Source organism: Heterodontus francisci, chromosome 17 (assembly GCF_036365525.1).
Source record: "Heterodontus francisci isolate sHetFra1 chromosome 17, sHetFra1.hap1, whole genome shotgun sequence".
NCBI lineage: Eukaryota > Metazoa > Chordata > Chondrichthyes > Heterodontiformes > Heterodontidae > Heterodontus > Heterodontus francisci.
The window spans coordinates 31,891,610-31,917,369 of record NC_090387.1 but is presented as its reverse complement, the minus strand read 5'-3'; the positions used below and the strand labels follow the sequence as shown (position 1 = coordinate 31,917,369).

The window sequence follows — 25,760 nt, the reverse complement described above, 5'->3', positions numbered from 1 at the left end:
TCCACCTACAAAATAATTGTTAAAAACTAGCAACTTTAAAAAAAAACTGGAAGTCCACCATGAAAATCAAAGATTAAAAAGGTAACTGAAACTATAGATAAGAAATAAAAGTGAAACATTGTGGGTAGAGATTCCTCTTTAGCTCGAGGATAAATCATCACATAGGTGCAGCATGTATAAATGGTAAACAAAAATTGCATGCGGATGATCACATATCTGTACCGCAGCCTGCCTAATTTCCTGTCGATTTAAGAAGGAAACTTTGGGTGGACTGTTGCACAGGAAAGCAGTCCTTCTTGTCCAATTTTCCTGTATCCGCTCCACCCAGATTATACTTTACAATCGGGTACTGCAGAAGTAAATCTACCCCAGTCTAATAATAACTGCTACATCATTCATGTGTCAATCGCAATTTTGCATAGAATAAGCTTGCTGAGATGAAAACTAAAAGATTAAAATACAGTATTACAACTAATCAGATGCTCAAATACAGAGCTAACCCAACAGTGAAGACATTAATGAATGGCATTTTAAGTAGGCATTTGTAAATTGTAACCTCGTTGTTCCAGGTATTTGCAACCCAACTAATCCCACTTCTGTCCAGATTAGCTGTGGGGTCTTTGTAACAGTAAACCTGTGTTATTAAACTTTTCTGTCAGTGCACAGAGGACTATCTTCAAAAGGGCATCAGATTGTGCACACGTAAGGAGGTGCAGATGCAGTCTACATAGGCCAGCTGTTTGGAAATTGAGCAGGAGTTCCATTGTATCAAAAATCATCTGTTTTTAAACATTACCTCACCATGCCAATGAGGTCTCTATTCCTGTCCGGATCAATTCAAATGCTCATTTATGATGAAAAAAGGTTGGATATTTGAACAAATTTAGAATGTCTAAACATGAAACAAAGCACCACCAACCTTTTCTCATTATGCAATCTCTTCTGGAAAAGAGTAAAGGAAGTAAGGCTGTGTATTGGCACCTTTCCCCAGTGACCCCTGACCTGCAGCCCAAGAAGCCTATGGATACAGCTGGTCATCATAATGAATTGTCACAGTGTAGTCCCATTTACAAAGCACTTAACACCTAGTGAAAGACAAAATAGATAGAATCAGACTATTAAAGCTCAAATCAGCACCGTTAGTTTGCTTAAATCCAATTACAGTAAAGTGAGCCAGTAAACTCTGATTCAAATCATTGTTTTCCACCATTGTTAATACTATAGATCAAACGGAAGAAAGATATAAAAGAGATCAAAGGGAAGAAAGATATAAAAGAACATCAATTTGTTCAATAAAACAGATTTCACTGTAAAAGTTGGGAAAAAATTGAAGTAGGTGTATTTTTCACCAGTTGTTAGGTTGAAAAGAATGGGATGCATTTTTGCTGAAGAAATATGAGGTGAACAGCGCTCACCGTTATTAAAGTGTAAATCAGACAGCAGGTTCCAGCAATTCAACATGCACAATCAAATGTGGAAATCATGAGGTTGCTTGCCAAGTTGCCCTGCTCCTACCTCACCGAGGAGACTTGACATTCAAATATGGAACAGCATGAAGTTGCTGTATTAACCTCAGAGACACGGACTAAACTTGCTAGAAAAATTTAGGGCAGTACATTCGAGTGCAAGTATCCTTTTAACGGCGCAATGAGGCTTAATTACTGCCAGGCCACCTCTCTGGCACTGAAAATTACCTTTAAAAAGTATGGGTTCTCACTCCAGATTTTAATTACTGTTGGAGATTTTTTTTTTTACTTTTTCTTTCTGTCCCCCATTTGTCTCCCTCTCTATTTTTCTTCCTGTATCTGATTTGACATCGAATTAAATATTCTAACATACTTCCTGCTTCAGACTCCTGCTCATTTATGACTCTTCAATCTGATTAGTTAATGAGATGCATAGTTGCTTGCCTGTTCGCACAGGCCCAGATTCCCCATTGAAGGCGCTGTGCTGAAATGGCTCTCTAATCACAGCATGTTCCAGTGCAAAACCCCACAGAAAGTCCGTTGGCAAGAGCAAGTGTAATAAACAACTGGCGCCATTCTTTCACTGCTGACTGCGAATTCCAGCCCATTGTATAAAGGTCACAACGAGAGGAACTGCTGCAAAGAATTAAAAGGAATTTTTCCAATAATTTGGATCTGTTTAGTTTTGGGTCTAAAAAATTGGATAAGATCTAAAAACAGCATGGCAATTGTGGTTAACCAATGCCAATTCACTGAGCTACAGGCAACATGTTAAATTCAAGTTGCCTGATTTTTATGATGGCTACCTATGCTGTACATTGGCTGCATACATCAGCAGGGGGTCCGATATTGCGAATGGCGAGCACTACTTAAAGGTAGCCTGCACCACTTAAAGCGGAAGTGTGTTGTTGCTGCAGAAGTGGTGTCAGGAAGTTAACTGATTTTGAAAATTTTTGTCAAGACAGCTCAGCCTGCAAGAGATTGTGCACCCAGATTTTCTGCTAATGCACTGGCAGCCCTGATGCAAGACATAGAGAAGCACCCCGTATCCACAGGGGGACAGAAGGACCTCGAGACATTTGCTTAGGAACCAGTGGGAAGTAGCAGAAGTGAGGTTAATGCCAGGAGTGTTGCTCCAAAAGCATGGATGCAGTGCAGGAAGAAGTTTAATGATTTAACACGAGTTGTCAAGGTGATCGAGTTCAATCTTCAAATGGCATATCCCTTCAAATGGGCCACTCACTTCATCCACTGCTCAGTTCAGTTCACTCCCATCACCCACCCACCAATAATCTCTATTAATTAGCATTCAACCCAAAAATTTATGTTTTCACTCACCCTCACACACTTAGCAACATTGCAAGCCTCGCACCACAACTCACAGCTCGCACACACTAGCAGCTATTCAAACATGGCAGCTACATCATCCAAACATAACACTCACTGTCACTCTTCCCTCTTTCCTGAAGAAGGTGGCGCTAACAGGAAGCAGCAGCAAAAATCTGGAGGAGGGGAAGCATGGCTGCATGTTTTACTATCCATTGAGGAGACAGTGCTGGCCATCATGGAAAGGGGCATCGTTGAGGCAGTGGCCACTGGAGGGATCAATGATGAAAGTATCTGCATATCTACTCCTCCTTCTCTCTTCCAACTTCTCATTCATCCTAGAATATGTTACAACTGACCGCTCCAGTCAAAGTCCCCAATCAAAATATACGATTCTGATTGTGGTGGCAGAAACGCACGAATGAGGCTAATATGTTAGGCGATCTGTGGAGCGGCGGCATTGAATTATCAGTGCGTTTCTCCCACCACAATCAGAATCGTATATTTTGATTGGGGGCTTTGACTGGAGTGGTCAGTCGTAACACTAGCCATTGAGGAGACAGTGCTGGTCATCATGGAAAGGAACATCACTGAGGCAGTGGCCACCGGAGGGATCAATTATGACAGTATCTGCATATCTATTCCTCCTTCTGTCTTCCCACTTCTCCTTCATCCTATAATTTCTTCACTCATAAGCTGTAATAAGCACATACTTTTATTTTCTCTTCTCCCCTCAGCACAAAACAACCCTTGTGCCATTTTCATTCCAGATATTCTAGAACTGTAATAGAGAAGGAAGAGGAAAAAGACAGTGAAGATAATGTTATACTTGCAGCCACCAGCTCAGACACTGGCATTGTGCATACTTTAGAGGCTAGCAGGGATCTGCACATGGGAGACACCAGGCACAAGTATGCAGGAGCCAGCGCAGGTGGAAAGGTTACGGCAGGTGCCAGCTCACTGGAGGGTGACGTCGTACACTACTTCTTCTGCAGAGAAGTCAGATGAGGATTTTGATGGGCCAGGTTACAGAAAGCAGCTGATGGGTGAAGCCAAATGCTTGGTGCACTGGAAAATTGCCAGAAAGTCTGTGCACAATATCAAGGAACATGGAAGAGTCCATGTTCAACTTGGTATAGGTGTTGGCTCAGAGCCTGGAGCCCAACTTTTCAAACATGCAGCAAGTGGTCACTTCCATCAGAACATCTGTGGAACCCACCATTGCAGTGCAAAGTGCTTCTATCAGTGGTCTGACTGCTGCATTGGAATCTCAAACTGCTGCCTTGCAAGCTCAGATTGCTGCCATTGTGGCACCACCCTTAGAGAATGGTAGTGGCTCCAGGCGAAGGAGCCTGCTGTCCTTCTCAGGACAACAGCATTCCTGCTATTCCCAGCTCTGCCAGTACCCTTGTTGTTGTCGGTCAGCTAGCCAAACCAGACAGAGATGGTGCAGTGGGACTTCTACAAGGTCATCTGCAGTCTCCTCAATTGAAGGTTAGTGGCCTTACATCTCAATCTGCAGTCACTGGGAAAGCACCATCTAGAAGCACCAGCAAAGGTAAAGGCATACAGAAGGCAGACACCAACATGGAACACTTAGAAGCTGTTGAGGTTAAGACAGCACGTTGGCTGGAGTGAGGAGTTGGAAAATGACATTGACTCACATCATCACTTCCCAGCTTTGCATGCTGCTGACAGCCATGAGGCATGCAACAAACACTTATGCGCCCTGCACAAGTCAGAAGTGTACACGCGCATCTCAGGCCTTATTTCACTTATGTGGCCGGATAGTGCCTAAAAAAAATGGATGCTGCACAGCCCAATTTAGTGCCCACACACTGTTCAAACTGCAGCACTTGCTCAAATTTTAAACATTGTAAAAACACAAAACATAACTCATCTATCCTTTGTTAGGTAATTTCAGCCAAAGCGGACCCATAGAATCAGGCAGACTTACCACTACCCATTGTCATCTAGTAACCTCAATTGGAAATGAAAATCTAAGTGTTGGGCTTAGGTACAATGTCCCTTTTGATCAAATAGCCTGACAACCATTCACTGTCTACACTCAAATAATTATCACTATGGGGGAATGCTGAGGGGTGCAGATCTATCATCTCTATTGTTTCAAATATGACTCATTCAATTCAGCTTAATATAATCAGACTATGTTCTTTCATTTAACGAATGCTAATCAAGAAGCGGAAATATTGCAATTGTCCTAAAATACTGACAAACCTGATCAAATATAATGTAACAAGAGATAAATGAAGATCAACAAAATAAAACTGCATCTGGTGATCCTGGTAAATCCTGAATGATTCAACAGCTGGTCCAGCAAAGGGAGCTTTGCCCCCTATGATCCAGAAGCTGTACCATTTTGTATAGTTTGCCTTTACAGTAGGATGCTAGTTTTAAGAACACAAGAAATAGGAGTAGACAATTGAGCCCCTCAAGCCTGCTCTGCCATTCTACCTCAACTCCATTTTCCCACCCACTCCCCACATAGATAGATTTTTGGTGTCTCAGAATCAAGCAATGTATCCCACCCTTGAATATACTCGACAATGAAGCATCCACCACCCTCCTGGAGTAGACAATTCCAAAGATTCACAACTCTGAGTGAAGAAATTTTTCCTCAGCTCAGTCCTAAATGATTAGTCCCATATCCTGAGACTGTGCCCGTGTTCTAGATCCCCCCCAGCCAGGGGAAACAACCTCTCACTGTCTACCCTGTCAATGCCCTTCAGAATCTTGTATGTTTCAATGAGATCAGCTCTCATTCTTCTAAACTCCAGAGTATGGCCCTATTCACTCAGCCACTCTTTTATTGAACAGCAGTGCCAAATTCTTCATGAAATGGCAGAATGCCCATACAAAGTACAAAGAACAGTACAGCACAGGAACAAGCCATTTGGCCCTCCAAGCCTGCGCCGATCTTGATGCCTGCCTAAACTAACACCTTCTGCACTTCCGGGGCCCACATCCCTCTGTTCCCTTCCTATTCATGTATTTGTCAAGATGTCTCTTAAACGTCACTATCGTATCTGCTTTCACCACCTCCCCTGGCAGCAAGTTCCAGGCACTCACCACCCTCTGTGTAAAAAACTTGCCTCGCACATCCCCTGTAAACTTTGCCCCTCGCACCTTAAACCTATGTCCCCTAGTAACTGACTCTTCCACCCTGGGAAAAATACAGACTGCAGGTTTACAAACTAAAAGCACTAATAACCTAATCAGCAAAACAGTAATATGAAGCACAAGATGCAAAAGTCTCTAATTACGCTTTGTAAGAAATGGTTTCTCATTTAGTTCTGAAAAGTGAAACTTACTTGGCTTTAAAAAGATATTTCCTATTAATTTGGCAAACATGTGAGTGAATTCAGTCTTTTACTCTTTCCACTCAAGTCTGTTCCTTCCTCAAGCAGGGTTTGACAATAAGAACTGCATGAGCCGTTCAACAACAGGTTCTAAAGAGTTGATTCACGTTCTCAAGGTTGCTTTTAACTTTGTATCGTTGTTAAAAACTAACAATTCTGGAAAGCTCTTGAGTAAACGGTCACAAGCCATTTCACACAAACCAGACGCTGGTTTAATGTTTTATTTGAAAAGGACAACTTTTTGATATCATGCTACATGCTGTTACATACTTTAAAAATATACATTTGGGAGTCTCTGGCAAAGCCAGTATTAATTATCTTTGAAAAGGTGGCGACGTGGTACTTTATCACCTGATAAAGGTACTCCCACAGTGTTGTTAGGGAGGCTCCTGGATTTTGACCCAGTCTCTACAAAGGAACCAAGAAATATGACCAAATCGAGATGGTGAGACCTGAAGGTGATCTCATGCACCTGCTGCCTTGTCTTTCTAGGTTTGGGAGATCCTGTAGAACTGCACTTTTCTTACGAAATGCCGCCCATACTGCAGATGCCGAACGCAGCAATACTCGCAGAGCACCATGGGATATGTAGTTCTTTACACCAGTGCTCTTTCCCTGGAGCTGCCGCAAAGAACTACAACCACCAGCATGCTCTGCGCTGCACTGACGCAACTACACAAAGTGCAGAAAGGCGCACGCGAGGAGACAGTTGAGTCGCGGTGTTTAACCGCCGGTACGGTCTGTGCGACAGCGAACTAGAAACGGGATCACGGTATAGTTACATTTTAAGACATAAGGCATGCCCACAAGTGTCGTTGCTTACTTTTTGCTCAGTTTGTTGTCCCCGTCGTTCGCTCCCGGTCCGACGTCCGCCATGTTAAGTAAGTGGTTGAAAAGGGGTGTGTTCCGGTTCGCTTTTAATTCCTTCCGCGACACGAACTATCCCGACGTTGGCTGTTTGTTCGAGTTGTGGACCTCAGAGGGCAGGAAATAGAGCATTTCTGAAAAGTGAAACTTACTTGGCTTTAAAAAGATTACCGACGTTGATCAAAGTAAATGTTTACCCAGTTAGTTCAAAAGGCATTACTTTCTCTTTAATCATGGGCACCCACTACTAACATTTCTTATGGTGTTGACAATAGTGTATTATTAGACCTACAGAAGTTTTGAAAAACTGCTTGGGGAGAAGCACTTATTTTGCAATTTCGACACACAGCAACCGCAAGTCAGAGAGTCATTATGGCCCATCAAGTTGATGCCAGCTTTCTATCGGGCAATTCTGTCATACCTATTCCCCTACTCTATCCCCATAGGCCTGCAAGCTTATTTTCCTCAAGTGCCTATCCAGTTTCCTTTTTAAATCATTGATCGTTTGCAGTTTCACCACTCTATAGTTCTTGCATATCTCTGATTTCCCTGCAGATTTGCTCCTCTATTTCTCTTACTATTTGGAGGCCGATAGAATACCCCCAGGAGCATGATCATACCTATCTTGCTTCTCAACTCTAACCAAAATAAATTCTGACCTTGCCTCATCAAGGACATCCTCTCTTTCCAACATTACAATGTCTTCCCTAATCAATCGTTCCACTTCCTGTCCCTTTTTTCCTCCCCTATCTTTTCTGAACACTTTGGGGAGAATTTTATGGGCCCTGCATGGTGGTGTATGGGGTGATTTAATTAGGTGTCAGTTTTTTTGAATTTCCGATGGTGGGATTTTTTTATCGCAGTTGTGTCAGTGGCATGTTTGTGGTGATCTGGGGTTCCCCTACACAGCAATATCAAAGCAAAATACTGCAGATGCTGGAAATCTGAAATAAAAACAAAGTGCTGGAAATATTCTGTTCTGATGAAAGGTCACAGACCTGAAACATTAACTCTGCTTCTCTCTCCACAGATGATGCCAGACCTGCAGAGTATTTCCAGCACTTTGTTTTTGTTCCCCTGCACAGTGGTGGATTGCAGATTTGCATTAATTTCCATACCATGAATATTCATTACCTACACTTAGTTCAAATTATTTTCTACCTGCTAGATTAAGTTAGCGGTGAGCGGTATACCCGTGCCACCTGGTTCACGTTTGTTTAAATGTGGCATATGCTAGTCAGCTTTGTGTAGTTTTGTCTGAGGTCAGTGGTTTCATGTATTGAATGCATCAGCACAAGGAATGCCAATATTGGAATGGATGTTTGTCTCCAGGCTTGGCACTTCAAGGATGGTGGCAAAGGCGTGGGGGGGGATGCACGTGAAGGAGCAGGAGAAGGAACTTGGGATGGACAGGGTTGGGGTATTGGGTGCATAGAGGAGCAGGGGAGGGAGGAGTGGAGCACCCAGGGTATGTAATGGTTGTTGTTGCTGCTGAAGTTTGTTGTGGGTGGCTGTGGGGGTAGTGGGTTGATTTGAGCATTACAGTCAACAGATGGTCATGAGGGGCCTAAAGGGAGGGATGAGTACTGTCAACATCAGGGACCTGTGGGACAAATTCATGGTACTGGGTGGCAGAGGGAACGGTCACAGTCAATGGGGGCAATTGGATTCTGTAGGGGGAAAGGTTGAGACTTAGGGTTGGATATTCTACAGCATCATAGGGAGGGGAACGGGACTCGGCAATAACATTAAGGTGGATCTGAGGAGGATCAAGGGTCAGAATCGACATTTGAATGGTAACAGGAGTAGGAACAGGGGAGTGATGGCATGAATAAATTGATTGTGATGCTGTCCAAGATGATGGGGCAGGTTCTAATGGTAACAGAGGGAAGGTGTAAGGTTAGATTGGGTAAGTCAAGGGTGATGGGTGCAGGCTGGAATGTGGCAGGACGAGGTTGGAGGGTGGGGAAACTTGCCTTAAATTGTACACACACCGTTTTCTTGAACAATAATGCAAGCTACATGGCCACTCAAGGATTGCAGGTCATGTGGGAGGACACCAATGGGTGGGATTTCCTGCTGGCTGCAACCTTAAGGCACATAAAAGCGAACTGTTCATTAGCTCGATGGTTCAGCTGACTGGCAACAGAAGGCTGAATTGGAATGCTCTGCTCATGACATTATCTGCAAAGCTGCAACGACAAGTGTCTCATACACACAATTTGTCTACTACCATGGGAAGAAGAGCAGAGGGAGCGGCTAAGGAGGGTTCTTTTCCCTCAAGGCATGATGCCTGAATGCCAGCAACAGGCAGAACAAGAAGGTGAGGTTGCTGCAAGTGATAACATTCAGGAATGACATTATCGAAGACAGCGCTGGCATGTTATCGCATCCTCAGGACAAGGACAAATTACCTTCAAATGTCAGAAAGGCAATGCCAGAGACACCCAAGGATGCCACGTGAAATGGCCACAGAAATTTGTAGGATCCTGCAGCATGACGTGCAACCACTTGGGTTTAGTGGGAATTCCATGCCAGTTGCCCTAAGATGACTGCTGCACTCAATTTTTTTGCTAGCGGGGCCTTCCAGGGATCAACATATCACAGTCTGTGACCCATAGGTGTATCAAAGAGGTGACGAATGACCCATTACATCGTGCCAATGATTTCATCTGCTTACCTGTAGACGAGGACAGCCAGGCAGCAAGGTCTGCAGCCTTCAGCGCCATTGTTGGGTTCCCTAGAGTGCAAGGAGTGATTGACTGAACACGTGGCCATTAGAGGTCCCTGGGACCAGCCTGCTGCATTTATGAATTGCAAGGCTTCCACTCTTTGAATGTACAACTGGTTTGCGACCATAGGAGATGAATAATGCAGGTTTGTGCACACTTCCCAGGGAGCTGTCACAACTTATACATTTTGAGGAACTTGCAGCTGCTAGGAATTTTTGACAAATCAGCTGAAGTAGACGGCTGGATTCTGGGTGATGAGGGTTACCCCCTTTAGACATGGTTGATGACACCAATGAGGCATCCCCAAAGCATAGCTGAAGAGAGATACAACGCTGCTCACACATCTACCAGAGCCATCATCAAACACACCACTGGTTTGTTGAAAATGCACTTCTGCTGCCTTGATCAGTCTGGAGGGGCTCTTTAGTATATGTCACAGAGGGTCATGAATAATCAATGTCTGCTGTGCATTGCACAACCTGGCAATTAAACGCGGTTACATTCTGCAGCCAGAGGAACACCAGTCCTCCTCTGATGAGGATGACTGAAGAGAGTGAGGAGGATGCCAACAATGCCGTTATGGATATAAGGGCCATGGAGAGGCATGCAAGAGACATCAGGAAGAACCTCATATTTGCAAATTTCAGCCAACATTAAGGCACTCCATAAAGGACCGTTGGGAGGAGGAAAAAATCCTCCAAATATGTTCACATATGCCTGAGGTCTTATTCATTGCTGTATTCGAAAAGAAGGCTCTTCTGACAACAACACATGAACCTGCAGTTGAGATATGCCTAACGGCCTGTATGCTATCATCTTCATTGAAAGCGACCTGCGTCTCCATGGAAATATTCTCCTGCATCAAGGCATTAACCCACACACATAGGAAGCTACAACATTGCAGCACTTTGATCTGACCAGCAGATCAAATATTCTCTGGGTTACAATGGAATGGAAAACACATCTATGCAAGGAAAGTAAGGAGGTGACCCCAGAACTAAAAATGTAAGGCATGTTGGTAAGAAAGAAAGTGCAAAATTGTCAAATGACAAGCAGCCATTATTGAAGACTGAAGGCTCAAATGTCAATGATAAAAGGGCACTGGACCCTTGCAGAAATGCATTGCAAGCATCAATGCGTTCCTGCCATAGGCCTCCAATAAACATTTTCCTTTTCAACTGAAACAAAGCAAATGATTTAAGAGAGTGCATCAAAGATTAAAGCAAATAAATATGTATTTAAATTTCAAAAATATGTGCACAATATTTAAAACTCATGTGCCATCTTCGTGTTCAGAATTGTTCTGTTTTACATTTTCTACCACTACATTTAGGTACTACCCCAACATTAGCAGCTGAGGTGGTGACAGTCTGCTCAGTGCACTGCCTCGTTTCTCTGGATGACTCTGGTGGGCATCCTCTGGAGGAACAGGGCCTTGATTTCTCCATCCTACTGGAGTCTGCAGCACTGATGCTCGAGTATTCCCCGTGTGCTCATCTGCTGGAAGTAAGGGGGTCAATGTTGGGGGGAGGACAAGATGCTGCTTACCCTGGGGGTGTGCTGAGAGGAAGGCCCCGGGGCAGCTGGCATGCGCTCATCCTCCATCTGGGTGCATGATGGCACCTGCCTGTCCCCCTGAGGAGAAGCAGCACCCTTAGGGAGGTCCAGGTTCCTCGCTCCCCCACTCACTTAAGCTCTGCTGCATGGAGCCCATAGCTACAGTGATGGAGTGCAGGCCAGAGCCTATGTGGCTCGAGTGCTGAACTAGACTCGCCACAGACCTTGCCAAACTCCCGACTGAGGTAGCCATACGCTCATATGCCTGGGATATGGCAGATGTCATGGCTTGCATTGATTTCTCCTTGGCATGTGCAAAGCTACGCATGACTTCAGGCATCTCCGACATATTTTCCATATGGCTTTGCTGTACTCCAGCAAACGTCCAGTAGCAACAAACAGAGGATCACCATCAGCATGGGGCTGAGTAAGGGCCTGGCCCCCAACAGTCCTCCAATTATCAAGAGATCTGGCTGGCACATGCTCCCTCAGCTGCTGGGACGTGCCTGTGTTGTGACCACCAACTTGTGATGAAGATTCTAATCTTAAACCCACCCGAGGACCGTGTGGATGTATCTGCGCTGGCAGAGGTGGAAGAAGAGGCAGGTTACAGTGCACCCTCTGGGGCAGTGACATCTTACTCCCCAGAGGAGGAATTTTGTGCCTCGTGGCATTCCGTCACTCGAGTGCAGGCACCTGCAGTGGAGGCACAAATAGAGGCACATTAAGCATCAGCTAAACCTGAGTTTACACACTTTCCTTTGGTGTGCACATATGGCTGCGAGTCTGAAGATGACACTTCATCCTTATGCCTTGAGAATCCTGCATCGCTATCTGCGATTGCTCTGTGTCTCTCCTCTCTCACTATTTCTGCTGCCTCCTCCTCAACCGGTGTCAGCACCCTGATGTCTGGGACACCTCCACCTGTCTTTGCCTGCTCATGCTGGTTGTGGGTGTGTTTTTCCTGCAGGAGATAGTGCGGATTTAATGACATATTCAGAGATGCATCACACTCACTGTATACATGCATCGACATCGCTCATTCCAGACTGGCTTTCACACGATACATCCAAGCACTTCAAAAATGCCAATCAACATCGCACGCAATCATTTAGGTATGGCACCAAGGCTGCTGACATATTCCACTGCATGCCTTGTCTACTCTCTGTCTTAGACACGGAGCCAGGAGGAAAACAATGGAACAGCTTCGCCAAGACCCCACCCTTGCCGATCTGAGCAAGTCTTTGATAATTTTGTGACACTGAACCCAGGTTCAGCACATAACTCCACGGTTCGAGAGCTCCTCTGCTACCTCCATCCAGGCTGCCTTGGCCAGGTGGGAGGATCTTCTGACTCCATCTGCAGGGAAGAGGACCTCCCGCCTTTCCCTGACGGCCTGCAGCAGAACTTGCAGAGAGGCATCACTGGACCATGGGGGACGGGTGAACAGTGCCTGCTGGCTGACATTTTTGCTCTTGCTGTAGGGAAAAAAAATGATGGGGAGGGAGTTGGTGCTGGGTTTGAAAAATTAAGGAAGGAGAAAGCAGTTAAAACTAAGTAAAATATTTAATTGAGGTAACTCTGAAGACACTTGCATACCACGAAGGCTGCTATTCCTTGAGGCTTGAAACACAGAATGCTTTATAGCCCTGGTGCTCGTGGTGCTTGACTGAGTGACGGCGGGTTCCACCAATGAAAGTTCGTCCCCGCCGCGTGATTTTACGTGTCTCCTGTGCCTGTCGCTACATTGTTAAATTTGTATATAAAATTGCGTGCAATACAGGAATTGTATTTCCACCAACTTCCACTTGGTGCAATTTCCACCAACTTCCAGTCCCACCGTTGGGAACGCTGTGGGATTCAAAACAATTCCAGCCTTTGTATCCACCCAGTCCTTACCATTTTTAAGCCACACTTCCATTATTGCCATTATATCATATTCCCACACAGCTATTTGCACTTGTACCTTACCAAACATATTTACCACACATTGTGTGTTTACGTACATGTATTCTAAAACCTGTCTTTGTATTCCTCATAGTCCTTCTTGCTCTACTTCTATCTCATATAGTACTACTTCCTTCTCTAGTACTATCCAACACACTCACTCCTTTTATGTACCTTATTCCTCTTTTCTACTTATATATGCTGGTGCCCACCCCACTGCCAATTTAGTTTAAACCTTTCCCAACCATATGAGTAAACCTCTCCATGATGACATTGATCCTAGTCCAATTGAGGTGCAACCCGTCCCTTTTGAATAGATACCTTCTGCCCAAGAACTGGTCCCAATACCCCAAGAATCTGAGGCCCTCCCTCTTGCACCATGCCTCAAGGTAAACATTGATCCTATCTTCCTATTTCTACTTTTGCTGGCACGTGGCAGAGATTACTATCTTCGAGAACCTACTTTCTAACATTCTCCCTAGCTTTTGAAAGTCTGATTGTAGGATCTCAATATCTGCCCTCACTATGCCATTGGTACCAATGTGTACTTCTGGATCACATAGCTCTTGCCCCACAGAATTTCCTGGACTCTCTCCATGATATCCTTTACCCTGGCACCAGGGAGGCAACCTACCATGCGAGACGCATGATGACAGAGAAATGCCTGTCTGTCCCCCTAACTACGGAATCTCCTTTTTTTAAATACCCGAACAGCACCTCCTCCCTCACTGCAACAAATTCCCTCACTCACCAAGTTTAATACGCTGTAGAAGCAGTACTTCATAGAATTGGACTCGGTGCTATTTAGTCTGCATTAGAAAACCCCTCCTGTATTTATACTAGCAAAACTTGTAAAGATCTATGTTATCCAGGCACCTAATTATCCTCAGTGTAACTGCCACTAGCAGGCAGCTTGTTTACCACTAACTAACTCTTTGTAAGAAACTACAAGTTAAGGTTAAAGTTAAGTTAAATGCAAAACTTAACTCAATTTTAGAAAGTAATTGACCCTTAAAAGTTTTAAAATTCCCTCACTAACCAACTTCCCCACATTTAGTACTCAGTAGGAGCAGTGCTCCCTAGAACTGGACAACTGTTATGATGGGGGATTTTAATTATCCTAATATAGACTGGGATAGTAATAGTGTACAGGGCAGAGAAGGGGAAGAGTTTCTAGAGTGTGTTACAGAGAATTTGTACAGTATGTTTCCAGTCCAATGAGGAAGGAGGCATTTTAGATCTGGTTCTGGGGAATGAGGTAGGACAACTGAATCAAGTGTCAGGGGAATGTTTAGGAGCTACCGATCGTAGCATCATAAGGTTTAGGTTAGCTATGGAACAGGACAAGGAGCAATCCAGAATAAAAATAATTTATTGGGAGAGATTCCAATTTCAGTGGGATGAGAACAGATCTGGCCCAGGTAAATCGGAATCAAAGATTGACAAACAAAACTGTAATAGAACAATGGCTGCCTTTAAAGAGGAGATAGTTTAAATACAGTCAGGTACATTCCCATGAAGGGGAATAGTAGGTCAAACAAAGCCAGAGCTCCCTGGATGACAAAAGAGATGGAGAGTAAGATGAAGCAGAAAAAGGGTGTGTATGATAGATGTCAGATTGATAATATAAGTGAGAACCAGGCTGAATATAGAAAGTTCAGAGGAGAAGTGAAAAAAAAAATAAGAGCAGCAAAGAGAGTATGAGAAGAGACTGGCAGCACCAACATCAAAGGGAGTCCAGAAGTCTTCTCTGGGCATACAAGTAATGAAATGGTGGTAAAAGGAGGAGCAGGGCTGATTAGGGACCAAAAATGGGATTTATGCATGGAGGCAGAAAACATGGTTGAGGTATTAAATGAGTACTTTGCATCTGGCTTTACCAGGGAGGAAGATGCTGCCAAAGTTGTAATGAAAGAGGAGGTAGTTGAGACTCTGGATGGCCTAAAATTGCTAAAGAGGAGGTATTAGAAAGGTTGGCAAGGTTAAGTTGATAAATCAACAGGATCAATCCGATGCATCCAAGGATTCTGAGGAAAGTAAGGGTGGAAATTGTGGAGGCACTGGCCATAATCTTCCAATCTTCATTAGATAGAGCAGCAGTGCCAGAGGACTGGAGAATTGCAAATGTTACACCCTTGTTCAAAAAAGGTGTATAGATAATCCCAGCAGCTACAGACCAGTCACTTCAACCTCGGTGGCGGGAAAGCTTTTAGAAACAATAATCCTATACAAAATTAAGTTACTTGGACAATTGTGGATTAATTAAGGAAAGCCAGCATGGATTATATAAGGGCAAATTGTGTTTAACTAACTTGATTTGAGTTTTTTTGATGAGGTAACAGAGGGTTGATGATGGTAATGCAGTTGATGTGATGTACATGGTCTTCCAAAAGGCGTTTAAGAAAGTGCCTAATAACAGGCTTGTCAGCAAAATTGAAGCCCATGGAATAAAAAGAGACAGTGACAGTATGGATACAAAGTTGGCTGAGTGACTGGAAGCAGAGTGGTGGTGAATAGCTATTTTTCAGACTGGAGGAAGTTATATAGCGGACTCAGTATTTTCTTGATCTACATTAATGACCTAGACTGGGTATGCTGGGCACAATTTCAAAATTTGCAGATGACACAAAACTTGGAAATATTGTGAACTATGAGAAACCAGTGATGGACTTCAAGAGGATATGGACAGGCTTGTGGAATGGATGGACACGTGGCAGATGAAATTTAATGCACAGGAGTATGAAGTGGTGCATTTTGGTCAGAAGAATGAAGTAAGGCAATATAAAATGAAGGATACAATTCTAAAGGGGTGCAGGAGCAGAGGGACCTGGGGGTATATATACACAAGTCAGTGAAGGTGACAGGGCAGGGTGAGAAAGTAATTAATAAAGGCATAGCAGTCAGGCACAGGGTGCCGTTTGAGGGCCGCCACCGCCTCCCAACCCACCCCCGGGACCCAAGACACCCCCATCCCTCCAAACGACCATTCCAGCCTCACCAGGGAAGGACCGATCCCCCTGGTGAGGCTATCTCAACTTACCTCGTCCCCAGGCTCCATGCGTTGGCTGGGCTGCAGTCCCAGCAGTGGCCACCGCTTCCGGTGGCACTGCTGGGACTAAGAGCTGCCGGTCCCAATTGGCCGGCAGCTCACTGAGGCGGGACCTCCTCCCTCAAGTGGGTGGAAGTTCCTCCTCGGGACAATTAAAGCCCGGGGACCCGAAAAATGCAGGATGGATACCTGGGCTAAGCGGAAGCAGGTTCGCCACCGACTTTCACGTCTGTGGCGAATACCCGTCTGCCTAGGGTAAAATCCAGCCCGAAGTATCAGTCTTGATTATGTACCAAAATCCTAGAGTGAGGCTTGAACTCGCAACCTTCTAATTTAGACTAATGCTGTCACTGAGCTATGCTGATCCATATAAAAATACTGATTATGTTAGGTCTTTGCTGTTAAGTTATCTAGCTCAGCCTGCCATCCCATTCTTGGACACAGTTCTCTCCTGCCTTGTATGGTAAAGAATACTTTGTTACATCCCATTTAAGGGATTCATCTGCTTTTTGAATGTTTCTCTTTGGTCTGTATTTGTTGTGATTTGTGGCAGCTATTCCATTGTTAAAAGCTACTTAGTAGTTATTCTTAAAATTACATGTAGTTCATGGATACATTTGTTTATGATCAAGTGCTGTTGTTATAATCAGCTGGTTCATGGTTTGTATTCATCTTGTAGATGGATCTTTTAATTTGGGAATTGATTTTTTAATGCAGGACAAATGAAAAAGTTTGAGAAGCTGCCAAACAAGCCTAGGGTGGTTACAAATCAAAGGAAGGCCCATGTTTATTTAGTAAGGTTATACTGGGAATGTAAAGACCCAACACAATGGGAACCCCTCTTGTTGATGGAGACGATGTGCCTTTAGCTACCTCTGTCTGTGGTTTAAATTATTCATATGATTTCCCAGAACAAAAAGATTAAAGTTCAAAAATCTCTTGAGTGCTTACAGAGACACAGTTAGAGAGGTGAGTGCCATAAAACCACAGATGGCCTCATTTAGTTGGGCAGTTGGAACCAGAAAGTTTAGGAGAGTTTGTTCTGTCATTGATACCCACATGAATAATTGATATTGCTATCAGGAATCAAAGAGAAGATTTGGAGTGTGAAATAATTAGTTTAAATTGCTATCTGGGACATCCCATATGTACCACATGCTATGGAGATAGATGATGCAGGGGTATCTGTTGGTTTTTTGATCTGTGTGCTTGCTGACAGTCAGTTTGTTGGCTTTTAGACAAGCAAGTTGGCTTTTGCAAAGTTGTTGGAGCAAAGAGGCCATCGGGAACCAGGGGTCTTTGTTTTGAGGCAGACCCATGCACAAAACTGGAAAGTACAGATTCGGGAGATGATCTCATACCTCAGAGGACAGCTGAGAAACTAATGAAATCAAAGTGAATTCTGAAGAGCTGTGGTACACTTTGGATTGGTCCTAGGTGAAGTGAACAAACCACCAAGATCCTTTTAATGTATAGGGGGAATTCTGGGGGTGGAAGTAAAAGTCAAACAGAAATGTTTTGAGATTTTCAGTTTAAAATATAAATGTCTCAAGTTGTAGTTTTAAGTTAGTAGTATTTTGCTTTGTTTAACTCTTGTACAGTAAAGTATTTTGTTTAAAACATGAAATCTTGTGGCGTAATTCTTTCAGTAATGTTAGGAAAGTGCTTTTTTAAAAAATATTTTTTGAGGACTCGTGTTTTAGAATTGTGGAGATGGATTTATGGAAGACTGAGGTGATTCCATAGATGCTAGACTGTATGCCATCTGGAACATAACATATCCTATCCTTTTTCTTCAAGAATTAACAAGTACCTAGGCCAAAGCATCTGTATTTTTCCTTTAACCAAGGTGTATATATGTGTGTGTGTGTGATCGGTACTTAGAAGGGAATATATATATATTTGCCATATTTAAAACTGTGTGTTAAAGCTTTGCATCTTTATTGACAAAGTCTTGTTTTAGAATAAATTAATACTTTTGTTTATTAAAGAAACCTGGTTGGTGAATTTTATTCTGAAACTAAAATAGCTAGAGTATATAATTGGCCGCATCAGTAACTGGGTACACATTTAAATATATGTTGTGACCTGTGGATAAGTGGAACTAGAGAAAGACAGTGCACTCCTCCCGCCTTGGTCGTAACAGTAATAACTGGAAATTTGACTTTCTCTTTTTAAAAGTTAACGGTCCCTAACGGGATTGTAACACTGTTATTTAAAGAGACCAAGAGGACACAGGAGGTCTGGGCTTGCCAATGGATAGCTCATTCAAACCAGCAGTATGTGACATCAGTAAAAAAAAAAGGCATACAAAGTCTTGAAAGGTATAGTTAAAAGGATAAAGGCTTGGAAGTAACTATCAGCTTGTTAATGGTACTGTTTGGACCCGCCTCAAGTACTGTGTAAAGTTCTGGGTAATGTGTTACAGTGGTGACCTATTGGCTTTGAGGACAATATAAACTTGATACTGATCATCTTTATATGAGGAACAGAAGGTTCAGGACAGACCTTATTAAAGTTTAAGATTCTAAGGAGTAAACAGAACCCTAATAAATTTCTCAATATGACCAGAAACATTGTAATCAAGGGATCCAACTCAACCTCTGAGAGGAATATGTCGGGTTTGCAATTTTCGGAGTAGAGGAGGAGGATAATATACCTGACATTCCAGCGAAGTTCATAATGAATCAAAGAATAAAACTCACAAAAGCGAACATAAGTAAGAAAACAGTATTAAAAAAAAAAATACTTACCACCCCAGGATTTTAAAGGAAGTAGGTGAACAAATTGCAGATGCGTTAGCCATAGTCTTTCAAAGCTCTCTTGATTAAGAATTGTCTCTTTTTAGATTGGAAAATCACAAATGTAACTCCATTATTTAAGAAAGGTGAGTGAGAGAAACCAGGAAATTAAAGACCTGTTCGTCTAACATCTGTTACAGGGAAGTTATTGGAATCAATAATTAAGGACAGAGTGGCTGCTTTGAGAGAGCCTAGTGTTGGCATCCTTCTGTCGACAAAAGATGATGGACAAGCAGCAAACAGTCTATTTAGACAGGGTGTCTTCCCTTAGTGCACCTTTGCTGATGGCTGTGAAGACCAATCCTCGAGAGGCACCTTCTGCCACAAGTGCTGCACGTGAAGCTGCCAAGCGATGCTGTGAGTTGTTGTTTTCAGCATTGGCGCCTGTTGCCGAGCTGCTGTAGCCACTGGTTTTTGTGGTGGTGCCACCAGTCCAGAGGTTGGATCGCCATTTCCCTCTCTCGCCAGCTCTTGACTCCCAGGTCTGATAATTCACATTTAGACCTTCATGTCGCGCTTGCAAGCATCCTTGAAGTTGAGCTTTGGGTACCCCACTGGTCGTCTGGCCTCAGCTACCTCACCGTACAGAAGGTCCTTGGGTATGCGAACATCTTCCACCCTGTGGATGTGTCCAATCCACCGAAGCCGCCTGTTTGATTAGTGGCAACACACTTGGGAGCTCTGCCTTTTGAGAGGACTGTCGCATTTGTGATTTTTGTCCTGTCAGGGTAGCCAATAGGGATCTATAATGGATAGGTCATGTCTAATGAATCTAATTGAGTAACTCAAGTAGTAAACAGGGGAGTGTCTATGGATGTAGTTTATATCAACTTCCAGATGGTGTTTAATAAGGTTCCACGTAAGAAACTGCTAGCTAAAATTTAAAGCTCATGGAAATGAAGGCAAATTATTGACCTGGTTAGGAGATTAAGAAAGAAATAACTTGCATTTATGTAGTACCTTTCATGACCTCAAGATATTCCAAAGCGCTTTACAGCTAGTGAAGTACTTTTGAAGTATAGTCACTGTTGTAATGTAGGAAATGCAGCAGCCAATTTGTGAACAGCTAGGTTGCACAAACAGCAATGTGATAATGAACAGATAATCTGTTTTAGTGATATTGATTGAAGGGAAATATTGGCCAGGACACCAGGGATAACTCCTCTGCTCTTTGAAATAGTGCCATGAGATCTTTTACGTCCACACGAAAGGGCAGATGCGGCCCAGTTTAATGTCACCAACTGTGTGGCACTCCCTTACTACAGCAATGGAGGGTCAGCCTAAAGTATAGGGATAATGGTTATAGAACATAGAACAAAATACAGCACAGAAGGAGGCCATTCAGTCCATCATGTCTGCGCAGGCCGTAAAAGCTATCCACCCAAACTAATCCCACCTTCCAGCACCTGGTCCATAGCCTCGCAGATTACAGCACCTTAGGTGCATGTCCAGGTACCTTTTAAAAGAATTGAGGGTCTCTGTCTCCACTGTGGAATCTGAGGTGAGCCATCCTTGGACAAGGGGTGTGGATTTGGCTAGTCATCATGTTTATACATTTGCTGTTCCTTAGGCAAGGGAGTTGAGATAAAGTGAGTGTTGCTGAGACAGAATGTGCTTTTCTGTCTCACGTGGTGGACTGCTGTACCAACTGCAAGGCCAATAGTGAGATAGATATGTAAACGAAGGATTGAATTAATGCTGTATCCCATTTGTTTAGGGCAAATGCTCAACTGTAGTATTATTGGTGTCTTTGAATGCAAATTAAGGATTTAAATTATTATTGTAAGACTATTGGTTACAGAACACTATAAATGCCACTGTTTTGTGGAAACTCTTGAGAACATTGCAGTGAGCCTCACTATGGGCCGCGCTGTGGTTGTTCTCCTTGCGCACAAGTCAATAAAAGTTGGTTGCGAGTACTCCCCATGCCAAGTCTGTTCATTTAACAACACACCACCAATCCTGGTAGTGAATTCCAGACACCCACCACCCTCTGGGTGAAAAAGTTTCTCCTCATGAGATTGGACAGAATCTTTCTACCAATCACCTTTAAATATGTGTCCCCTGGTAACCAACCTCCCTGCCACAGAAAACAGATCCTTTCTGTCTACTTTATCCAGGCCCCTCATAATTTTGTACACCTCAATCATGTCACCCCTCAGTCTCCTCAATTCGAGGGGGAATAAACCCCAACCTATCCAATCTTTCCTCATAGCTGCAACCCTTAAACCCTGGCAACATTCTTGTAAATCTCCTCTGCACTCTTTCCAGAGCAATTATGTCCTTTCTGTAACGTGGTGACCAGAACTGCACACAATACTCTAGCTGCGGCATAACCAGCACTCTATATAGCTCCAACATCACATCCCTGCTTTTGTACTCTATAACTCGGCCAATAAAGGAAAACAATCCATATGCCTTCTTCACCACTCTATCTACCTGTCCTGCCACCTTCAGGGATCTGTGGACATACACTCCAAGGTCTCTCACTTCTTCTACCCCTCTCAGTATCCTCCCGTTTATTGTGTATTCCCTCGCTTTATTTGCCCTCCCCAAATGCATCACCTCACACTTCTCAGGATTGAATTCCATTTGCTACTTTTACGCCCACTCAGCCAAACCAGTGATATCACTCTGGAGTCCACAACTCTCCTCTTCACTATTAACTACACGGCCAATTTTTGTGTCATCAGCAAATTTCCCAATCATACCTCCCACATTTAAGTCCAAATAATTAATATATACCACAACCAGCAAGGGATCCAACACTGAGCCCTGTGGAACAGCAGTGGAAACCGCTTTCCATTCACAAAAACATCCGTCGACTACTACCCTTTGTTTCCTGTCACTGAGCCAATTCTGGATCCAACCTGCCACATAGCCCTGTTTCCCATGGGCTTTCATTTTACTGACCAGTCTGCAATGCGGGACCTTGTCAAATGCCTTACTGAAATCCATGTAAACCACATCCACTGCACTATCCTCATCAATCCTCCTTGTTACTTTCTCAAAAACTCAATCAAGTTAGTAAGCCATGACCTTCCCTTAAATCCATGCTGACTATCTGTGATTAATCTGTGCTTTTCTAAGTGACAGAATCAATTCTGGACAGGATAAACTAACAACTTACCCACCAGCGAGGTCAGACTGACTGGCCTATAATTACCTGGCTTATTCCTCGCACCCTTTTTAAACAATGGTACAATGTTTGCAGACCTCCAGTCATCTGGTACCTCGTCTGTATCTAGTGACGATTTGAAGATGATCCTCAGTGCATCCTCTATTTCCTCCCTGGCTTCCTTTAACAGCCTGGGATGCAAAACATCCAGGCCTGGCCATTTATCCACTTTCAGGGATGTCAGACCCTCAAGCACTTCCTCTCTCATTATGCTTACCTTATCATTTATTTCACACTCCTCTTTAACTACAATTTCTGCATCAACCCTCTCCTTTGTGAAGAAAGAGACAAAAAACTCATTAAAAACCTTGCCCACATCTTCTGCATCCATGTATAAGTTCCCCGAAACATCTCTGATAGGCCCTACCCTTTCCTTAGTTATCCTCTTACTCTTAATGTACCGATAAAATATCTTCGGGTTTTCCTTGATTTTACCTGTCAATGACTTTTCATGCCCTCTCTTTGCTTTTCTAATTTCCTTTTTTACTTCACCCCTGCACTTTCTATACTCCTCTGGGCTTTCTAAAGTATTAAGATATTTTTGATCATCATAAGCTTTCTTTTTTTTTGCTTTAACCTATCCTGTAAGCTCCTAGATAACCAGGGAGCTCTAGATTTGGCAGTACCACCCTTTATCTCTGTGGGGACATGCCTACACTGTACCTATAGTATCTTGCTTTTGAATGCCTCCCACTGGTTTGCCACTGATTTTCCTTCAAGAAGCTGTATCCAGTCCACCTTCGCCAGGTCACCTCTTGGTTTCATAAAATTTGCCTTCCCCCAATTTAGAACCTTGGCTCCTGTCTTATCTTTGTCATTTTCCATGATTATGCTAAAACTAACTGTGTTATGGTCACTGTCTCCAAAATGGTCACCCGCTGTTACTTCATCCACTTGCCCAGCTTCATTACCGAAAATTTAAATCTAGAATTGTGCCTCCTCTCGTTGGGCTTGTTACGTGCTGGCTAAAAAAGTTCTCTTGAATGCAGTTCAAGAATTTTGTCCTCTCTGTGCCCTTCACACTGTCTGTATCCCAGTCAATATTGGGGTAGTTGAAATCCCCAACCATCACTGCCCTAAAGTTATTGCATTCAGAAATTTGCCTAAATATTTGTTCCTCTATCTCCCTCTCACTATTTGGGGGTCTATAGTACACTCCCAGTAATGTGGCTGCCCCCATTTTATTTGAGCTCCACCCATACGGCCTTGTTTGATGATTCATCTAGTATATCATCTGTCCTCAAAGCTGTTATTGATTCCTTGACTAATAATGCTACAACCCCCTTTTTTATCTCCCTCTCTATCACGTATGAATACGCTAAATCCAGGGATGTTGAGCTGCCATTCTTGCCCCTCCTTAAGCCAAGTTTCCGTTATAGCAATGATATTGTGTTGCCATGTGTCTATCTGTGATCTCAACTCATCTGCTTTATTTACTATACTCCTTGCATTTAAATAAATACCCTTTAACACTGCCAAATTCCAAATTTTAACCTTTTGCTTCTTCTGTCTTTTGGTCACTCGCCAATTTTGCTAATTTTCTGCGTCCTGTTCCCTGCCCTGAAATTGTCCTAAGACTACACTCATGTTCCCATCCCCAACAGCACTAGCAAACCTTCCTGCAAGGATATTTGTCCCAGTCCTGTTCAGGTGCAGACCATCCGGCTTATACAGGTCCCACCTACCCCAGAACTGGTCCCAATGTCCCAGAAATCTGAAGCCCTCTCTCCTGCACCATCTCTCCAGCCACACATTCATCTGGTGTATTTTCCTATTACTAAACTCACTAGCACGTGGCCTTGGGAGTAATCCGGAGATTATTACCCTTGTTGCCCTACATGCTAATCTCTTTTCCAACTCCCTAAACTCAGCATGCAGGACCCTATCCCTCTTGCAATATCGTTGGTAGTAATGTGGACCACGACCTCCGGCTGTGCACCCTTGCCCTCCAGAATGCTCTGTAGCCGTTCGGTGATATCCATGACCCTTGCACCAGGGAGGCAACATACCATCCTGGAATCACGTCGCAACCACAAAAATGCCTATCTGTTCCTCTAACCGTAGAAGCCCCTACCACTATTGCTCTCTAATCCTTTTTCCTCCCTCCCAGCACAGCTGAGTCACCCATGATGTTCCGGTCATGACTGTCACTGCACTCTACAGAGGAACCCTCCTTCCCATCTGTACTCAGAATTGAATACCGGTTAGAAAGCGAGATGCCCTCCGGGGACTCCTACACTACCTGCCCTGACCTTGTCCATCTGGCAGCTATCCAGTCGCTCTCTGACAGTGCTTGCTTAGGCACCGGGTTGACTACCTCCTGAAACGTGTTAACCACATAGTCGTCCACCTCGCGGATGTGCCACAGTGACTCCAGCTGCCATTCAAGCTCTGAAACCCGAAGCTCAAACTTCTGCAGCCGAAGACACTTCCTGCAGATATGTTCGTCAAGGTTACATGGTACGTCCACGACTTCCCACATACCACAGGAGGTACATTCCACTTGGCCGAGCTGCCCTGCCATTACTTAGCTTTACAACGAAATTTAGCTAGTGTAGTAACTTACAGCCATTTGCAATCAGCTTTATCCCCTGTACCATTGAGGCTGAAAAGGCAGAAAAGAAAGAGAACAAGGAGCACCTCCCCACTCTCACCCCCGCCCCGCCCCCAACCATCAAAATCCCCCACACTCAACTCAGCCTCACTCTGTGCAAACAGCACTATTCCAGCTAGTAATCACTAATAAAATACAGGTAGTTATCCTAGGGCTTTATTTTAAGACCGCAATTGTTGACAACGCGATCGGTAGGTGGCGCTGTTTTGGCACATGCGCAGATACAGCATGTGCCACGAAAACGTCACAGCCTGCGACTGTTGCAGCTGCCAGGACTAAAGATGGCGCTATTCAAAAAATCACAGAGATGAAACCTAACAAACACGTGGCAGAATACAATGGCCCGAGTGAGAGAGTGGAGCGGGCCGTGGAGATCAGCGCGGGGGCCGTGGAGATCAGCGCGGGGGCCGTGGAGATCAGCGCGGGGGCCGTGGAGAGCAGCGCGGGGGCCGTGGAGAGCAGCGCGGGGGCCGTGGAGAGCAGCGCGGGGGCCGGGGAGAGCAGCGCGGGGAGACCAGCGGTAGCGGTGCCGGGGAGGGGGGGAGAAAGAGGGAGAGGGAGGGGGGGAGGGAGAGGGAGAGAAAGAGGGAGAGGGAGAGAAAGAGGGAGGGGGGAAGGGGGAGAAAGAGGGAGGGGGGAGGGGGAGAAAGAGGGAGGGGAGAAAGAGGGAGAGGGAGGGGGGGAGGGAGAGGGAGGGGTAAGGAAGGGGGGAGGGGGAGAGCTGGGGGGAGAGGGAGGAAGGGGAGAGAGTGGGGGGGGGAGCAGCGGAACGGAAGAGGAGTGCAGCAAAAGACTTACTGGCCAGTCCCTGGACCCGGTGACACCAAGGTCTTCGCACGCTCG

At 44.3% G+C, this 25,760-nt stretch overlaps 1 protein-coding gene across 2 annotated transcripts in view; it reads right to left on the bottom strand.

Annotated features, from left to right (window-relative positions):
• Window positions 1-7,118, bottom strand: part of kars1 (lysyl-tRNA synthetase 1) — a 38,036-nt gene extending 30,918 nt beyond the window's left edge. The window contains exons 1-2 of one of the 2 annotated variants that reach the window (XM_068049210.1): window positions 6,996-7,097; window positions 920-1,085 (exon numbers count right to left, since the gene is read on the bottom strand). In XM_068049210.1, coding sequence (XP_067905311.1) covers window positions 920-1,041 — 122 coding nt within the window. In that variant the 5' untranslated portion in view covers window positions 1,042-1,085; window positions 6,996-7,097. Of the gene's footprint in view, window positions 1-919; window positions 1,086-6,995 lie in introns of both variants that reach the window. The other variant, XM_068049211.1, reaches the window with a different exon arrangement.
• Window positions 7,119-25,760: the final 18,642 nt, after the last annotated feature.